This window comes from Egretta garzetta, unplaced genomic scaffold, assembly GCF_000687185.1.
Source record: "Egretta garzetta isolate BGI_Z169 unplaced genomic scaffold, ASM68718v1 scaffold133, whole genome shotgun sequence".
In the NCBI taxonomy this organism is placed as follows: Eukaryota; Metazoa; Chordata; class Aves; order Pelecaniformes; family Ardeidae; genus Egretta; species Egretta garzetta.
Genome location: NW_009259111.1, coordinates 2,233,094 through 2,249,019, shown reverse-complemented (window position 1 = coordinate 2,249,019; position 15,926 = coordinate 2,233,094). Strand labels below are relative to the sequence as shown.

The 15,926-nt window shown below is 35.9% G+C and overlaps 1 protein-coding gene across 5 annotated transcripts in view; it reads right to left on the bottom strand.

Moving 5' to 3' along the window:
* PDE3B (phosphodiesterase 3B) overlaps nt 1-15,926 on the bottom strand; it is a 102,300-nt gene that overhangs the window by 29,353 nt on the left and 57,021 nt on the right. For 4 of the 5 annotated variants that reach the window (XM_035891017.1, XM_035891015.1, XM_035891016.1 and 1 more), the window contains 4 exons: nt 9,880-9,930; nt 8,762-9,010; nt 4,635-4,777; nt 1,423-1,529 (listed from right to left, as the gene is read on the bottom strand). In XM_035891017.1, coding sequence (XP_035746910.1) covers nt 1,423-1,529; nt 4,635-4,777; nt 8,762-9,010; nt 9,880-9,930 — 550 coding nt within the window. Of the gene's footprint in view, nt 1-1,422; nt 1,530-4,634; nt 4,778-7,773; nt 8,729-8,761; nt 9,011-9,879; nt 9,931-15,926 lie in introns of those variants that run through there. The other variant, XM_035891019.1, reaches the window with a different exon arrangement.

Genomic DNA, 15,926 nt, shown 5'->3' with positions numbered 1-15,926 from the left:
CCCTATGAAAATATACAAAAGACGGGTTATCTACAAGTGCCCAAGGTAAGTTATAGCCATTGTAAACATACTTCTATCAAAAAGAATAAAGTGTCTATGAGCAAAATAATGAGGTATTCTGACTTTCCAAAGCTGAATCACTTATTCTGCTGCAAACTATGAAGCAAAACCTGCATCATAAGTTTTATAACTGTACAGTGCCTGATAACAAATTACTAAGACAATATACAGTATTGCACTTAAATAAGGAATGCATAGATTATACCCTTCCAGCAGTGTCACAGGCTACACTGACTTGACACACACACCCTAAGAGGAGTATGTAATTACATTTTGTTACAGTAATTACAAGATTTTTCAGAGTCCACGTTGCTAGGTGCAGAGACAGAAGTTTTAGAAAGCAAACGTCACTTCACTGCTGCAAATCTGGAATGTTGAGAAACAATTTGTAAACTCCCAGAACTAAAACAGATTAATACTTTAACGTTGATTACTTTTCATCCTTTTCACATGTATAAATTCAGCAAGTTTTAATGCATATCATTGCGCTCTGTATTTTCCACAAGATTCAAAGTAGAAAAGTGTGGAAGGCAGCCCCACTTTTTATGAAGACAGAACCATTAAGAATGTGCAACAATGTGTTTACATGCAGATCTGACCTGAGTTTGCATGTTTCTCGGCGTTTAGAAGAGTGAAAAGAAAACAACCAAACCATCAGTAAGTAATACAGAGAAAACTGGTGAGTTTGAGGGTTTAAAAAAAAAAAAAATTGAAAAAGTGCATTCATCTCTCTCCATCCAATCTGCATATTTGAACTTTTATAAAACAAAATTATTAGACAGGTTGTTATTTTTAAATCATGCTTAAAAGGATAGGGAGAAATGTCAGAAGAAGTAGTTTTCAAGTTTTCACCTAATATGGGCAAACAGGCCAGTTACAATCTCTGAAATACCAATATACATATTATTTCAGCACTGCTGTTACAGTATCTACTAGCTTATTACACTGACAGTGTTAGAATAAAATCTACTCCAACTCCTTCCAAAATTTGTTTAAATATTCATCTCGGATGGCTATCATGTATTTAGGAGTGTCTAAATGACATTGTTCCATTACAAAAAGCATAATTACTAAAAAAAAGTCCCTTATTAATGTATGTGAATGTTGCAATTTTCAACAGGTACAAACCATACTGAACATTGTAACCCTTTGCAGCTACATAGCATTAGGTGAATAGTTGAGATTTCTACAAAGTTGATGTCAACTCCTAGAGGCAGATTAAAAATAAAATATTTTTTAAATATATGCAACATGCCGATATTATTTTAGTATTACATTTACATGAAAAAACCCAATTGTAATACATTAGGTACTATTACCTTGACATCCTGCCACTAAGCTATACAAATTGCACGATCTTACCTGCTCGTCTGGGACCTATATGATGAGTCAATGTCATAGAAGATGATCTTTGTTTTGGTATTGTCAGCAAGTTTGCACCAAAAGACCCATTTGAATGAGATCCTTGGCTGAAAATAAAACAGTAAGAATTTTTTTTCTTTCCTACCTCATCTTCCATTTTTATTAAAGAAAATGCTTATAAAATGGCCAGGCTGTTCTGTTACAGGTCCACTACCACTCAAGAAAAAGTGAGAACTAGAAAGAAGTCAAATTCAAGATCAGCTATACAATATATGCCAATTATATGGAATAAAAACTGCTGGGTACTGGGCGAAAGCAACAGAAAGCTTTATATAGTACTAAAATGACACAATAAGTATATTCAGACCACATGCCATAGGTTTTACTTTCTAATATGGTATTTACCTCTCTTGAACATTTTAAGAAAGTGGGCAATTTTCTAACAGATCTAAGAACATTTAAAAGATTGGTTACTTTGGAAATACCATGACAATCTTATGCAGACATGGCTTGCTTTTCAAATAAATTTTCCATATTTAATTAATCATTTTATTTATTATCATCTTAAAACTAAAGCTGTTTTTGACATAAAGTCATATTGTACTTCAGTAGCTAAATCCTTCAACTCGCTTGTTAAATTATGCCATCTGCTGTTCTAGGCCTGAAATTGCACTCCAAAATTCCAATTACCTACTTCCTTTAGTAAACAAAAGTATGATATGCAATTAAAAATAACTGCATAACTTCATTTCAGTATGGGAAAATAGTATTTACCAAACCAGATTTAATCTTATTTAATCAGATTTCAAACAAACTTTAAATACAGAAATAATACTTGATCTCACATCATTTGTTTGAATATGTGAATATAAAAAATGAGTTAAAGAATAAACACAGTTTTATTCTTCTGAAGTCTGATGCTGACATGCTAGTCAACTTTAAAAAATGTTTGGGTTGACAACTGGGATAGATTGAACACTATTTGTACACTGCTTAGCTATCGTAACTTACATGTATTCTTTTAAAGCACATAAAAATGCTGTAACAGTATTTAGTGTAGGAGGACTATATATTAAGCAAGATCAGTTCATCTTGGACTAGTGTTTGAACGAGAAACCAAATGAAGAATTTGCATGCAAATAAAACAGCAGCTCTCAGGAGTTGCTTTTGAACACTGGATGGATGGATGGATAGAAACAATTCTGTAACATTGAATCAAATTTTGTAGCAATATTAATTTATTGTACCACTATGTAATATCTTTTCTTTCTCAACTCAGCTAGAATTCAGTTGAAAGCAATCACTGTATGTAAAAAAAAAAATCTGATTTTTGGTAAGCTTTCCTCCTAGTGACCAGTTTGCTGTTTCGCTCTCCCTTTTTACTGTACCCTGCTCCTCCTTGCTTCTTCTCTTAATATTCACTGGGTCCTTCGTTGGGCTGAATCAACTCCCCAAAGCAGGAAAAACTGTCTTTTTATTGCTGTTATTTTTCTGACAATTCAAGGGACTGACTCAAGAGCCACAGCCAATAGCACTAAGTGCTCTAGGAATGCAGGACTGCCTCTTTAGGCAGCAGGAACAGCTATGCCAGTTCAGCTGTTTCATCTCACCTTATCTGTAAGGTAAGCACCCATGGAGGATTTTGAGATGATTATGTGTTAGGAGTTAAAGGGAACCTGATAAGAATGATCACTGGAAGATGTGAGGAGACAGGGAGAGTGCAAGTGTTGGCAAGAAGTCTGAAGGGCAGGATGCAAACCACAAAGAAGCGAACACATATTCTAGGGCTGCATGGGGGCGGACAGGAGCAGGGCAGGGGAACATGACTAACTGGAAGTGCTAGTCATCAGGGTCAAGAGATAATTTAAAAGTGATGAAATATGAGCGAGTAGGTTCTTTGGTCGGTAGGAGCTGTAAGGAAACCCTCTGTAAATGTACACTGCGTCTGCATCAGAAGTGCTGAGCCTCAAACTGGAGTCCCACAGTTTGCAAGTTTAAAGCAATTTCTCTGGTTATTTCCAGTGGATATAACTGGGGAGATTCTTTCAAACACTGATAACCAAACCAGCATGAAAATACAATCTTTAAACTACTATTACTGCTACCACTATAATCTTCAATTATATTATCTTCAATTATATTTTATACATAAACCACAATTAAGTTTTACTATGTAAAAACTTGAAGAGCATGTTTTATTCAAGGGGGAAAAAGCCACCGACAAGGGCCAAATTATTTAAATGGGTCACTTTAAAATTAAATATAATATCAATAAATAAATTATAGAACGTGTGTATAAACTTTCATCTACTACTACTGATTATCAGTTATCAACATAATTCATTTTCTTTTTAAAAAATGCATATTATACTTTCCTTTTGACCAATGTAAAACCATTGAGGTCTTAAGGGATACCAAGTATAAAAAAAAAAGAAAAAAGAAAAACCACACACATTTTTACAGATTCAAGCTGCAACAAATTTTAAACATCTGTTGTACTTTTCTTGCAAGATATTGAGCAAAGCCATACACATTTGCATGTTTAAATAAAACTAAATGTGTGAAGATTCAATCATATATGACATTAAACAAAAAGAAAAAAATATATTTAAATCCTAATTCAAAATGTAATCTTAATTCTGGAAATAAAAGCTTTATTTGCACCATATTGACTAACAAGTAGAGAACAGATGGCTTTCTTAATCTACCTTACTGGTTGCTTGATAACCGTAGGAATAACAAATGTTGCAATACACAAAACAGTGGCTACCAAATGCAAGAAAGTTGTATTACCTTTTTAATTAGAAAACAAAGTTTGGAGTATGTGGAAGTTGGAAAGTGATATATATTTTAACTAAAAAGGAGGAGGAAGTCAGTAGAGGTTTAGAGGTTAAACTAGTTTGTTTCACAATTGTGTACGTTGGACGTTTTTTTCATTTCCTACTAAAACTGCTGTGCAGGCCTACTTACTATGACAGAGCATGCCATTGAGCCTCAGAATGACCTGATTTCTACTTGAGATGAAACAGAGTTACAAAGTATAGTATATAATTCACTTGAAACATTTTTTAGTTTTTGCTGGCAGAATTTGGAGGCTTAATTCACAAGATTTTACATTAAATACTTCTGCTGCCAAGTTCCAACATTACAGACATGAACATTTTAGAAAGACTACATTTATTATTGCCCTTAAAATGTGGTTAAGTGCTTACCTTGATGTGTTATATTCCTGATGAGATCTCTTGCTGTTACTCCGTTCCCATCTAGATGTTGATTCTATAGGTGGAATGCCAGAAACTCCTGAAGTTCGTCTCAGCTGTGGTGTTGGCAGGCTATTCCTGCTATTTAATCCCTGCTGAGTAATTTAACCATGGTTAAAATCTATATAATTAAAAACAGACATTAAAATTTTATTTATTGTTTGTGAAGACTATTTATTGTTATTTTTTATAGTGAAACAGTAAGTGTGGTACCTTACATTCACTCTTATTGCTCAAGAAAATAAAAGATGCGATCAAATTATTTTGCTTAATAGGAATAATTATTTTTCGTATCTCTTTTTTTTCTTTCCCCAAACTAAAATATGTGAAGACACTTATACTCTGAAATCCATGTGGCCCAACAATTACTCTTCAGCGCTTTCAAAAATGGAGATCTTCTAGAATAGTCAGTTTCTGTAGGATTACAGATTTTTTTTTCTACACATCCCAACCATACGACTACACAGTCATCTCTGCAGCTCCCAGGATAGCCTGAGATTTCAATAACTCAGATGCTAAATTATCGACAGTGCGAGTACTGTGGAACTTGTGGGAAGGGTGATACACAATGCACAGGGTAAGTTCTGGTCCATCAAGGCTTCCCCTCTGTTTCCATACCACTCCACAGCAGCCAGGAAGCTTCCCAGGCACCTCACCACTCCCAGCCTGGAAGCTGTGTTAGTTTAGGCACACTGCAGCCCGAACACTGGGAATCACCCTTGTACTTGAACACAAAACCCTTTGCAAAGCAGGGCAACAGCACTCAAACAGTCCTCTGTGGAAATAACTCAGGACTTACTAGCTCTACCTTACTGAAATACCCCCAGAAAAGTATATCCATGTTTAAATAGCAACTAGTAGAACCTAACTAATAGAAAGGATAGGATCACTGAAGTGAAACTGCAAAGCCAGCTCTGGCATATCTCCATCCATTGCACAGATAACCTATACATTGTATTTTAAACAAATAAAAAACCCAACCCTCCCTGTGACTGCATTCAGTCCACAATCCACTTGTTAACTCATCACTAAATTTGGCCATTCAATGGAGGGAGGGCAAGTAGGGGGAGAAGGTTCTTCTGCATAATACAGATGTGTGTAATCAGACCTTGCAAAGTAAAGAGGATGCCAGGAAAAAGTGTTTAAAACAAAAAATCCAAAGCAATATTTGCAGTATTGAGTAAGGTCTGCTGGGGTCATGTGTGAGGAGGGGTGACCCTTGGATACTACCACTTCAAAAGTCTGGCAGAAATAATGACTTTGCAATTTTAAGTTTCATCAGGTGGTCAAAGATCATACTTAACTCACACAGCTATTACATATTTCAAAAAAAAAAAATTAAAGTGTTGACACAAAGGAGTACAGTCTCTTACCCTGAAAAATGAGACTGCTTTGAGTCCTTGGTATGGATGTACCTTGACTCTGTTTGCTTTGCTGCAAAGCTGCAGTCACAGCCAGAAAGGTGGAATTGAATAGGCAGAGTAAGGCCACCCATACAGCGCACAGAAACGTGCGGCAGTCCTTAACCAGCCCTACCAGAAAGAGAACCGGAGGAGCGTATTCTGTGTGCTACCATGCAGTGGTAGTGCTCTCAGGTTAGAGTGGACTTCTCTGTCAGTGGACCACATCAGTCTAACCTGCATGCTCTCTACAACACGGGGAGCACAGCTGAAAATCCCCAACATTGGAGAAGAAAGGTCCACTCCCTGAAACAGGCCCCAGCACCTGCACTTACTTTTCTTCCTGGCTACACTAAGAATGAGGGAACACTGGGGGTATGTCAGATCTCCAGAATTTTCCCCTGCTAGATAAAGAAGCAGAGAATAAACAATACATGGGTAGCGAAGAATCAAGGAACTCCAGATCACTCTATGCTAGCAAAGTCACTGGTAATCACTATACAAAGGGGAAAAGTTGCTCTGGAAACAAAGTTTAGACTGTGCCAGAAATCAAAGTTATTATGAAAAGACTTTCAGTTACCAGCAATAACAAGGCCAAGAGACAAGGGATGTGGATACTCAAGTGCTTGCCTAGACAACTTTTACTTGCCTATAGTGTGGAGACTGTTAAAATCACAACTGATGATAATCCATCAATCTGGCAAGCAGTCTACTGTCATATGCTAGGAAATCTGGGGACAGTCCTGTCATGATGGAAATGAAAAGTCTTTCTGTTGCAGAGCAGCCCTGAGATGGTTTTTATCTAAGACTGCCTTTTCCTTTTTTAGGAATTTAAAGAGGCTGAGCAGTGAATAGCACCAACTGGGCAGTTTACACTTTCCAAGTTGTTGACTACCAAGAAAGTCAGAATGAAGAGTAAATATTAGATAACCAGTTACTGCTAGGCCATGGTCTTAAGCCCAGTTTCAGATTCTTTCTTTTCCTTGTTTTTTTTTTTTTTTACTACTACAGAGAACAGGCAGAAGTAAAAAAAAGTTATAACTGAATGCACCTTGGAAGCCAGTCAGGAAGAGAAATAAAGATGTACATAATCCTCAGCAAAGAAACAACTTGTTTGAAATATGGAGGAGACCTTTTATATTCCAAGTCTGGGGAAGAGAGAATGGGAACCTTTCAATATAGTCTGAAAGGTCCCATTTTGAAGAAGTACTTTCTTATGATTTTCTTTGGTGTGTCATGATCTGAAGTTTACTTACCTGGTTTTTGAAAGAAAGAGAGATCTTTTTCTTCCTTACAGTAACATACATAAGAGTAGATCTTTTGGCTTACCCTTAAACATATACCACAGTCAAACATTCATTGAATGATAGTTACAAGCACTATTTTATCAACCAGGTGAATTAATATACAGAAACCCCCCCAAACTTAAAGGAAAAGTTACTTTTAGGAAGGAGGAAAAGAGAATAGCTGTGAAAAAACATAGTCTTTCAACCTCACATAATCCTTATAACCTATCTTCAGCAATGAACATTCTTAATTTCAAACAATTCTGACTAGCTGTATAGAAATTTTAAAAATCATGTTAATTTTCACATTCACATAAATTATATTCTTCACATTGGTACACCAATCCTTAGCAGTTTTCAAAAAAATCCACAAATAAAAACATGCAAAATGCTTGTGATCCCTACCCAGCTGATTTCTGCAGATATCCATGTGACATTCCAAGGAATTTCATACTGCAATGATCCTGCAGGATCTTCCACAGAATAATCTGTAGACAGTGAGCTTTTCCCCAAAAGCATTTGTCTTGACAATGGTTCCCAACAGAGATTACACAGGCTGAATCTGGCTCGAGGCAATTTATCAGGCTCCAAAATACTAAAGCCAACAAGTGGATCAATTTGGGCCAAGCTGCCCACTGCCTGGAAATGGAAGGAACTACAGGGCAGGGATGTCCCAGACCAGCCTCCACAATAAACAGCCTCATGCTGTCAATACCAGGCTACCCTAGAATTATTAGCTCTGCTGCACTGTAGCTGAGTTTCTGTATTTGAATGTTTTTCCACCATGTTCCTTAACGTGTCATATAGTAACTACATTCTTGCTTTCACTTATTTACCCTAGATAATGGAGAATTGACAGTAGATTTACACGCTGGTCCCATAAAGTTATGTGCTGCACAGAAAGAAGAGAGATTTTTCCTTTTACATAGCTGATTTGCTTCTGTCTGATGGCTAGTTTGATGTTCACAAGAGTAAATTACTTTGGAAAAAAAAGTCAATGAAAAAGCCACACTGACAGTAATTGTTAGATCAAGAATGTTGGAGAATCAAGAATAGCCCTGTTTATGCCATAACATGAGAATATAACACCTTTATTTTACATTTGCTTTTAGTTTTTTTAATCCTGTGTTTATTTCGAGGAATCATGTGTTCAGAGGCCAGACCAGTGCTTTGACCTGCCTGTCCATCAACCACTTGAATCTGCATTTTGGTACCTATCTACATTTCATCAAATGTGTTTTCACAGCTGCTCTCCTTTGACCTTAAACATAGTTCACAGGTACTCAGTAAAGAAGCTACTATCCTTTCAGGAACATTCTTTCCAGATGAATTTTCCTTGATCATTTTTTAAAAATTGCAACACACACATGAATGAAAATTAAAGTCATTTGACCTTGAGCAGCTTTCGATCTCCTTTTTCAGCGGGATCCTCTATTTCAGGGCACGGGAAGAAACCAGGAAATGGTGTGAATGGACTGGCCTTTGGCCTGCATGTGCCTGAGAAAGCACCAATCAAACTACTAATGCTGCGAAGGGAAGAAATCACTTGCGGTGGAAGGGATGGGTCAGTCAGGAGTTCTGTTAGCATGCTCCGAGCCTCATTTAGTACTGGAAGATCAACTCCATTTCCACTGCCAGCATTCTAGAATAGATGGAAATGTTGCAAACTATTAACATGTCAAAACATTCTGCAGCATTCTAAGTTTTAAATAAGCATCTTATCCATTATAAATTTTAAAAAATCAATTAAATGTATTTTTCTTTTAAAGAATATATATACATATAGATGCATTCAGACCCAATTTTTGTGGTTTTTCTCCAAACAATAAAAAATATTTCAGAATTCAACATTAGCTTTCATTTTATTTTCCTCTATTTAAAGTAAAGATCTGGTGCTCATTTTTTTATCTCAATTTTTCATTACTTTGTCTCAGAATTAAACTTACTATTCTCTTCCAATAATACCAACAGAAATTTTGGTGGGCAAACTGTTGTAAACCCCTTATAGAGGTGCAATTTCCACAGTCTCATTGCTTTTATTACCCCTGGTTCTACTGAAACAAATCCTAACAATTCTGTCAAAAAAGTAATTCGTTTTTACTCAGCATAATTCTCTGAACAGAAACAGAAATAGCTGATTAGATGACACTGCTGATACAAGAGAGACAGGGAGAAACAAGCCATCAAGAAAAAAGGTAAGAACCTGGTAGACCTGAGTTTGGTGAAATTGCTGGGGAATCACCCGTGACCTTATGCTAATGGATATTTCAAAAAACCTACTCCCATCCTAGTTAGGTTTGAGACTGTCCCCATATACACCACAGAAAGTAGATCCCTATCATCTTGGTCAGTACTGCTAAATATCAAGCCTCTGTTACACAGAGCTAGAATGTACTAGGACAACTTTGGTAAATAAAACATCAACAGAAAAATTGAAATCTGACCATTCACAGTGAACTCTGTACTCAAACACATTTCACAAAAGAATAATTAGATTCATAATACACTGACCTGGTAATAGGGCTTGTACCATTGCTTCAAATCCCAATCCCAAAGAATCATCTGTAAAGAAAAAAAAAAAAGAAAAAAAGAAGAGTAATAGCTGATATGCTAATGCTGGAAACCAACAATGAATAAATCTTGATTATGTGATGCAATATAAAATGCTTATCCCTTCATGTTTTTATATGTAACTTAGCCCATAAGCATCAGTTAATGCTACCCCAGTAAAAGTCCTAAAGAAGAGTTTAAAGAAATTGTATGTAACAGAGATATATTGATGACAGAATAATCATATGGCTCTATTTCAATATTTCTGGACTGTTTATAAACCATTTAACACGTACACTGAATTAGGTAGTGACAGTATTTTCCTGCTTCTATTCACCTCCACTTATAAAAGCAAACCTATCCTAAAACCTCCGATGTATTCTATAATTTTTTCTACCCAGAACCGTTCGAACAGTAGCATTTTCGTAAATATAGTGCAGAAAGCACTACATTATCATAATTTATTTTTTAAAAAGGCAAAAGCTGGCCAGTATCTCAGGCTAAAAATCAGTAATTTTAAAAGCATTTTCTTGCACAAGGTTTTGTTAGGTTCTGCTTGACTATGGTTACAAGCATACACGTTCTGAATAACTTTACGAAACCCACCAAACCCACAAAAGAACGTCAGCAATGCAATCTGAAGATACTATCAGCTTCAAGTACGTCAACAACACTCACTTTATTTTTCTCCTATACTGACAAAAAATAAAAACAACATATAAGAAATGAAATTCAGATGTCTGTTTTGTTTCAAAAGTGTTCAGTCTTCATGACTTCTTGACAGCTTCTAATTATTTGCTGATAAATTAACTCATTTGCACAACATGCACTCACAAATTAAACAAATACAAAGACAACCCTTTTTTTCCTCTTTTCCATAGCTACAGAGCACAAATAAAGTGCCAATACCCCACTTGGTCGTTTATATTCTGCAGTCCTGTAAGTTTTTCTGCTTATTTTTATACGTGAGAACTACGTTTGGTTTTGTTCCTCTAAGACTAACAGCTCTTTCATGGAGAAAACACAATGTTCCAGGCTGGCACTTGTCCAGCAGAAGGTGCAGAAGGTGTTGATAAAGAAACACAGGCTGACGTGTCAGCAGTACAAAGCCAAGGGTGGCATTTAAAGGCTCTTTTTCTCTTCTGTTTTACATTCATAGAGGTACCATTAACCCATGTCTAAAGTTAATAGTTATGACATCCAAATGCTACGAAAAGTGAAGGTGAAGAGATCTATCATTAAGCATGTGCTTAAACTGGGAGTAACTTATGCTATATCAGAAAGTCATACTGCGTAAAGCAAGCAGATCTAAATCAAGAATTAAGAATTTAAGAAATTCAATTTTTTTGTTTTTAAGTGATTAATCTAGCTACCATCTCCTCATCCATTTTTTAAAAAACCCCTAAGTATATGGGACGATTGTTAGCCTGTCAGTGACAAGCATTAAGATAATGGCCAACATAATCTGGCCATACCCATTTTGTGCATTTGGTTTTAGCACGACCATTGTAAAGATGAAGGGGGTTTTCTTCCATAAGAAACTAGAATGAGTTGTCCATCTGGGCAGGTTGGGTTTTCTTGTTTTTCTTCATTCTGAGGTTTCTCTCTCCAGATTGACATTTATTTACTGTATCAAACAAAGGCAAATCTTTTGGTTTCATTCTGCCCTCCTAAGCTCAGTAACAGAGGCTGCATTAATCTGTTTCATTGACTTTTGACTCAACCAGCAACAAAGATCAGATGTCCACATGAGTTTTGTTAGTTGTATTAACAACCTTTGATACTAATGGTCCACGAAGTTGCGTCAGCTTGCTTGCAATCTTTCAACCTCCATTAGGAGACACAAATGAGGTTTCCCTTCCCCCAGCATCTCTAATATTTTATTTTTCTTTTAGATATGTGGTATGATAGCTAATTTTATTTATTTGTCATAAATGAGATCTTAATAAAATACCTACGCTCTTGCTAACTCCAGAACATTTTTGTACCAAACCTTTAACTGTACCTACTTTTACCGATGCAACCTCCTTTACTCATCTTTTAAGCCACTGTGAGCTTTTGTGCACATGTACGTACACACACACGCACTCACATAAGCTATACTGTTATCATTTTGGGGGTCAATCTATACAACTAAAAAGTTCAAAACCTTCCTTTTGGCTTTAGCCCAGCTATAGTAAAGAAATAGGCTGAAAGTTGTAGAGTCAGAAAATATTCAATGGAAAGTGTTACTGCTATATCTTGTGTCCTATACTCACCCAGTATACACAAGGTAAAATAATGTGCACAGCTCCTGCAACATCTACTTCCAATGCAAATAATGGTTTGATATTTTAAATGGCAGGGCACCATTTTACACACAATTTTATTTAAATGAAAAATTTCACAGCTTGGATTCATGATTGGAAATTTTCTGTTGTCCTTTAAACAAGAAGATTCTCCACTGATTCTCCACTAAGCTTCTCCACTGATACCAATTTTACAGCAAAGAAACTAAACCAGTTTTGAAATAAACAGAACTTAAATGTACCTGTATGTTGCCAACAGATTATTTTTTTTTATTCACTATACATCACCATCAATTAGAAGTCATACCTCCTGAGAGAAGACGAGTGTAGTGTATTAACACAGCTAGCAGGCTACCACAGTCTATATTAGCTATAAAATTTTCAGGGCTCATTCCATTGTGCCACCCATTTAAGTAATTAAAATGAGCTGATGAAAGTTTTAGGCACAAAGGAGCAATGTCTTCTGCTAAACACAGCGGAAAAAATGCAGATCACTGTACAATGAGTATTTTTCCATGGTAAATACAACTTGGTACATCTCTATACTAACCAAATCCTTACAGGTTAACAATGAAAGGAAGTTTATTACCTTTCCTCAGATGCTTACAACACACCACAAGATGGCACTCAAATCCAGAAAGCCTCACCCACAAAAACGATTTCGGGAGATAGGAACAGAAACCAGCAGCACACTCCTTAAACAGACGTTCTGCAGAATTGAAATGGTACGAGGGACAAGGGGGGTGACAGTTTTAAAGGTTAAGAGCTGATAAATTCTGCTTCTTTACAAAAACTTCTCTGTTTAAAGAAGAATTTACTCCTTACCATTTTATTCTGAAACTAACTGTAAGGAAACTGTACTTTGTTTCTCACTACCTACCAGACTTAGTTTAATTAGCCTAACTCCATGCCTTACAAGTTAAATCTAGGATACTAAAAAAGCAGCATTTTTGGCATTATTTTTGTCCAAGAGTTTGGCAGTCAAAGCTTTAATTAATTATTGTGGATCGTCAACAGAAGTTACAAAGTATTCCCAGAGCTGCATTAATCTTACACCAGGAGTAAAAAGGATACAGTTTATTTTGACTTAATGTGAACAAACCAACAGACCTTAAAATAGGTCTTAGGCAGAGCCTCAGCAATTTTGGATTTTGCAATCCTACAACTTGTTGCAGAAAGATCCGTACTCTGTAATACTAGGATTTTGTAATCCATTGCACATAACATTCTTCCTTACCTCCACCAACAAGAAACACCTCACCTAGGAAGGACTTGAGTCAAAAGTTCCAAGCTACAACTTAAACCTTTGCTTAGCAACTCACGTGGCTTTTGAACATCCATTGTCAGTGCCAACATCACAGCAATCACACATCTGGGAGGTCCTCTGAAAATAAAACTGCAGTGGGCTCTGATATTGCAGATGAACTTCTGAAAGGTGAGAAATGTGCAGCTCTCCCCCCATAACCGTGCATACCAAGTTAACAGTCAGCTTGGAGGAGACGTTCTCCTATCAGCCTGACTCTAACCCCAGAGTCTCCCAGTCCATCCAAAGAGCAACAACCACACTTTTCTGTTTTTATATCATTGCCTGTCAAGCTGATCAGGGTTTTGAAGGACAGTTAATACAAAACAAAACAAAACCCCATGCTTAACAGAGTACTATGCCTTGTTTTTTAACAGTCAGGGACTGTATTATGTTTAGCTATAATACTTGAATCTAGCCTATGAAATAAATTTCAACACCGTCAGAAGACAGCTTACAAGAACCCTTTATGTACAAGTGACCTTTCCTGATTTAGCTACCACCAGTCAGTGATGGGTATAGGTCAAACTGAAACATGTCACTCAAAACAGGATAAGAGTATCAATAGAGGGAATTTACATCACTGGAAATACATTTTTTTAAAGGCTAAAAAAGTTCTTCAAAAGCTCAACAAATTCTCCAGAGTTGCTATTCTGAAGAATGAATGCTATATACAGTTCTATGGAAGTTTAGTCAAATCTAAGGAGATTTTAAATACATATCACTTACTGGAAATATGCAGGAAAATTGGCAGTAGGCATCAGATATTACCCTTTGTTTATATTTTCTCAAACAATGAAAACATTATTTCCATATACTCCAGAGGAACTGCCACGCAATTTGAACACAAGAATTTTAGAATCAAATTATCTGACACTATTTGTAATCCATCTATTCACTGGGGGGAAAAAAAAAAAAGGCGAAGGCCCTGACTGTTAAAAATTAACCCAGGAATTACCAAAACATAAGGATGGCACTTTTGCAAAGCATACATTGTTAGCAACATCAGAAACATTTGTTAAAAAAGTGCACACAGTAACAGTAATAAAGGCCTTCCCTACTATAGCTTATAGTTCAAACAGTAACAGGAACAAGCAGTATTATTTTTCATAAAGAAAAAGGAAAAAAGTGCTCCTGTGAGAAGCTTGTAGTCTAAATAAACTAAAAACAGGTGAGAAATGGGAGAAGACAGTCAATGAAAACCAACAGAGCTTCAGAGTTTTTTGTTTTGTTTTGAATGATTATTCTATATAAGAAGTTATCTTTCCTATCACAGCGCAGCCAGTGTTCCCAGGGCCTGTAGCAGATGTGTCATTCAGGAGTGAGTTGATGCCATGGAGAGTGGAGCTCTTTTGGATCTTCTTTGCATGAGTGCCCCAGCTCCATTTGGCTAAAGTCATGTTCAAGGAGTATTTTAAACTTTTAAAGGTTTAAGCTCAATAAAAGCCAATGGGTTTTACTTTTCTCAAGTTATAAACCACTAAAATTATCACAAAAGTACACTAATCATTTTTAAACAATTCTTTTAAAAACTTCAACACTCAAACTATATTTGGCTAGGTAACTGCTATTTTCAGAAGAATTTAACTTACAAAACACAAAATCATATCATCTTAGCTCCTCAAGAATGACTTGTGTTTGTGCAAAGTTATACTAAGGACAATATTCATAGTTACACAGAGGTTTAAAATACATGGCTACAAAAAAATGCTTCAGAGGTTAGAAATCTAAAAATCCATTTTAAAACTAGAATATTACTACTGCGTGCGCTCCGTACCCTAAGCTGAAATGTGCACACCATCTAAGGCTGTACACAGTGTTAAGATTTGTAACATTGCTGGTTTGATTGCCTAAACTAGGTAAGTGAGAAGTTTTAGCTTCAATGATGTTACTATTCAGGAGATTCAGCGTGTGCTTTAATGCTTGTTAAGAAAAGAAAACTTAGTCCTATTTGACACCACCCATTCACATTCCATGCTCCAAAATTTTAATGGAGAAAAAATGAGTATAAAAATGAGTTTCTACTTCTGACCGAGTCTTTCATTGATCAAATATAAAAGATTCCTAGTTGCTAGTAGCATCTGTTTGACACCATTAGGCATTAGCTCCGTAAATAAGTATTTCCATAGCAACCAAGCATAGAATTAACTAAACAATGAAACCAACACCATAGCAACTTGATTCAGAAATCAACTCTGTAAAAAAATCACCTCATTCAAAAGCAAATTCTACAACCAGATGAGAAACTAATTTATTATAAAATATGAAAAAGATTACATTACATATCCATTTCTTTTCATGACTGCCTTTCAAACAAGACTGATGATAGATTCATTGCTGTTATTTCTAAATTAGTCTTTTGTAACAACTTACAATCAATTAGGTTTTTAAACCCATGTAATTTACTGATACAAAAC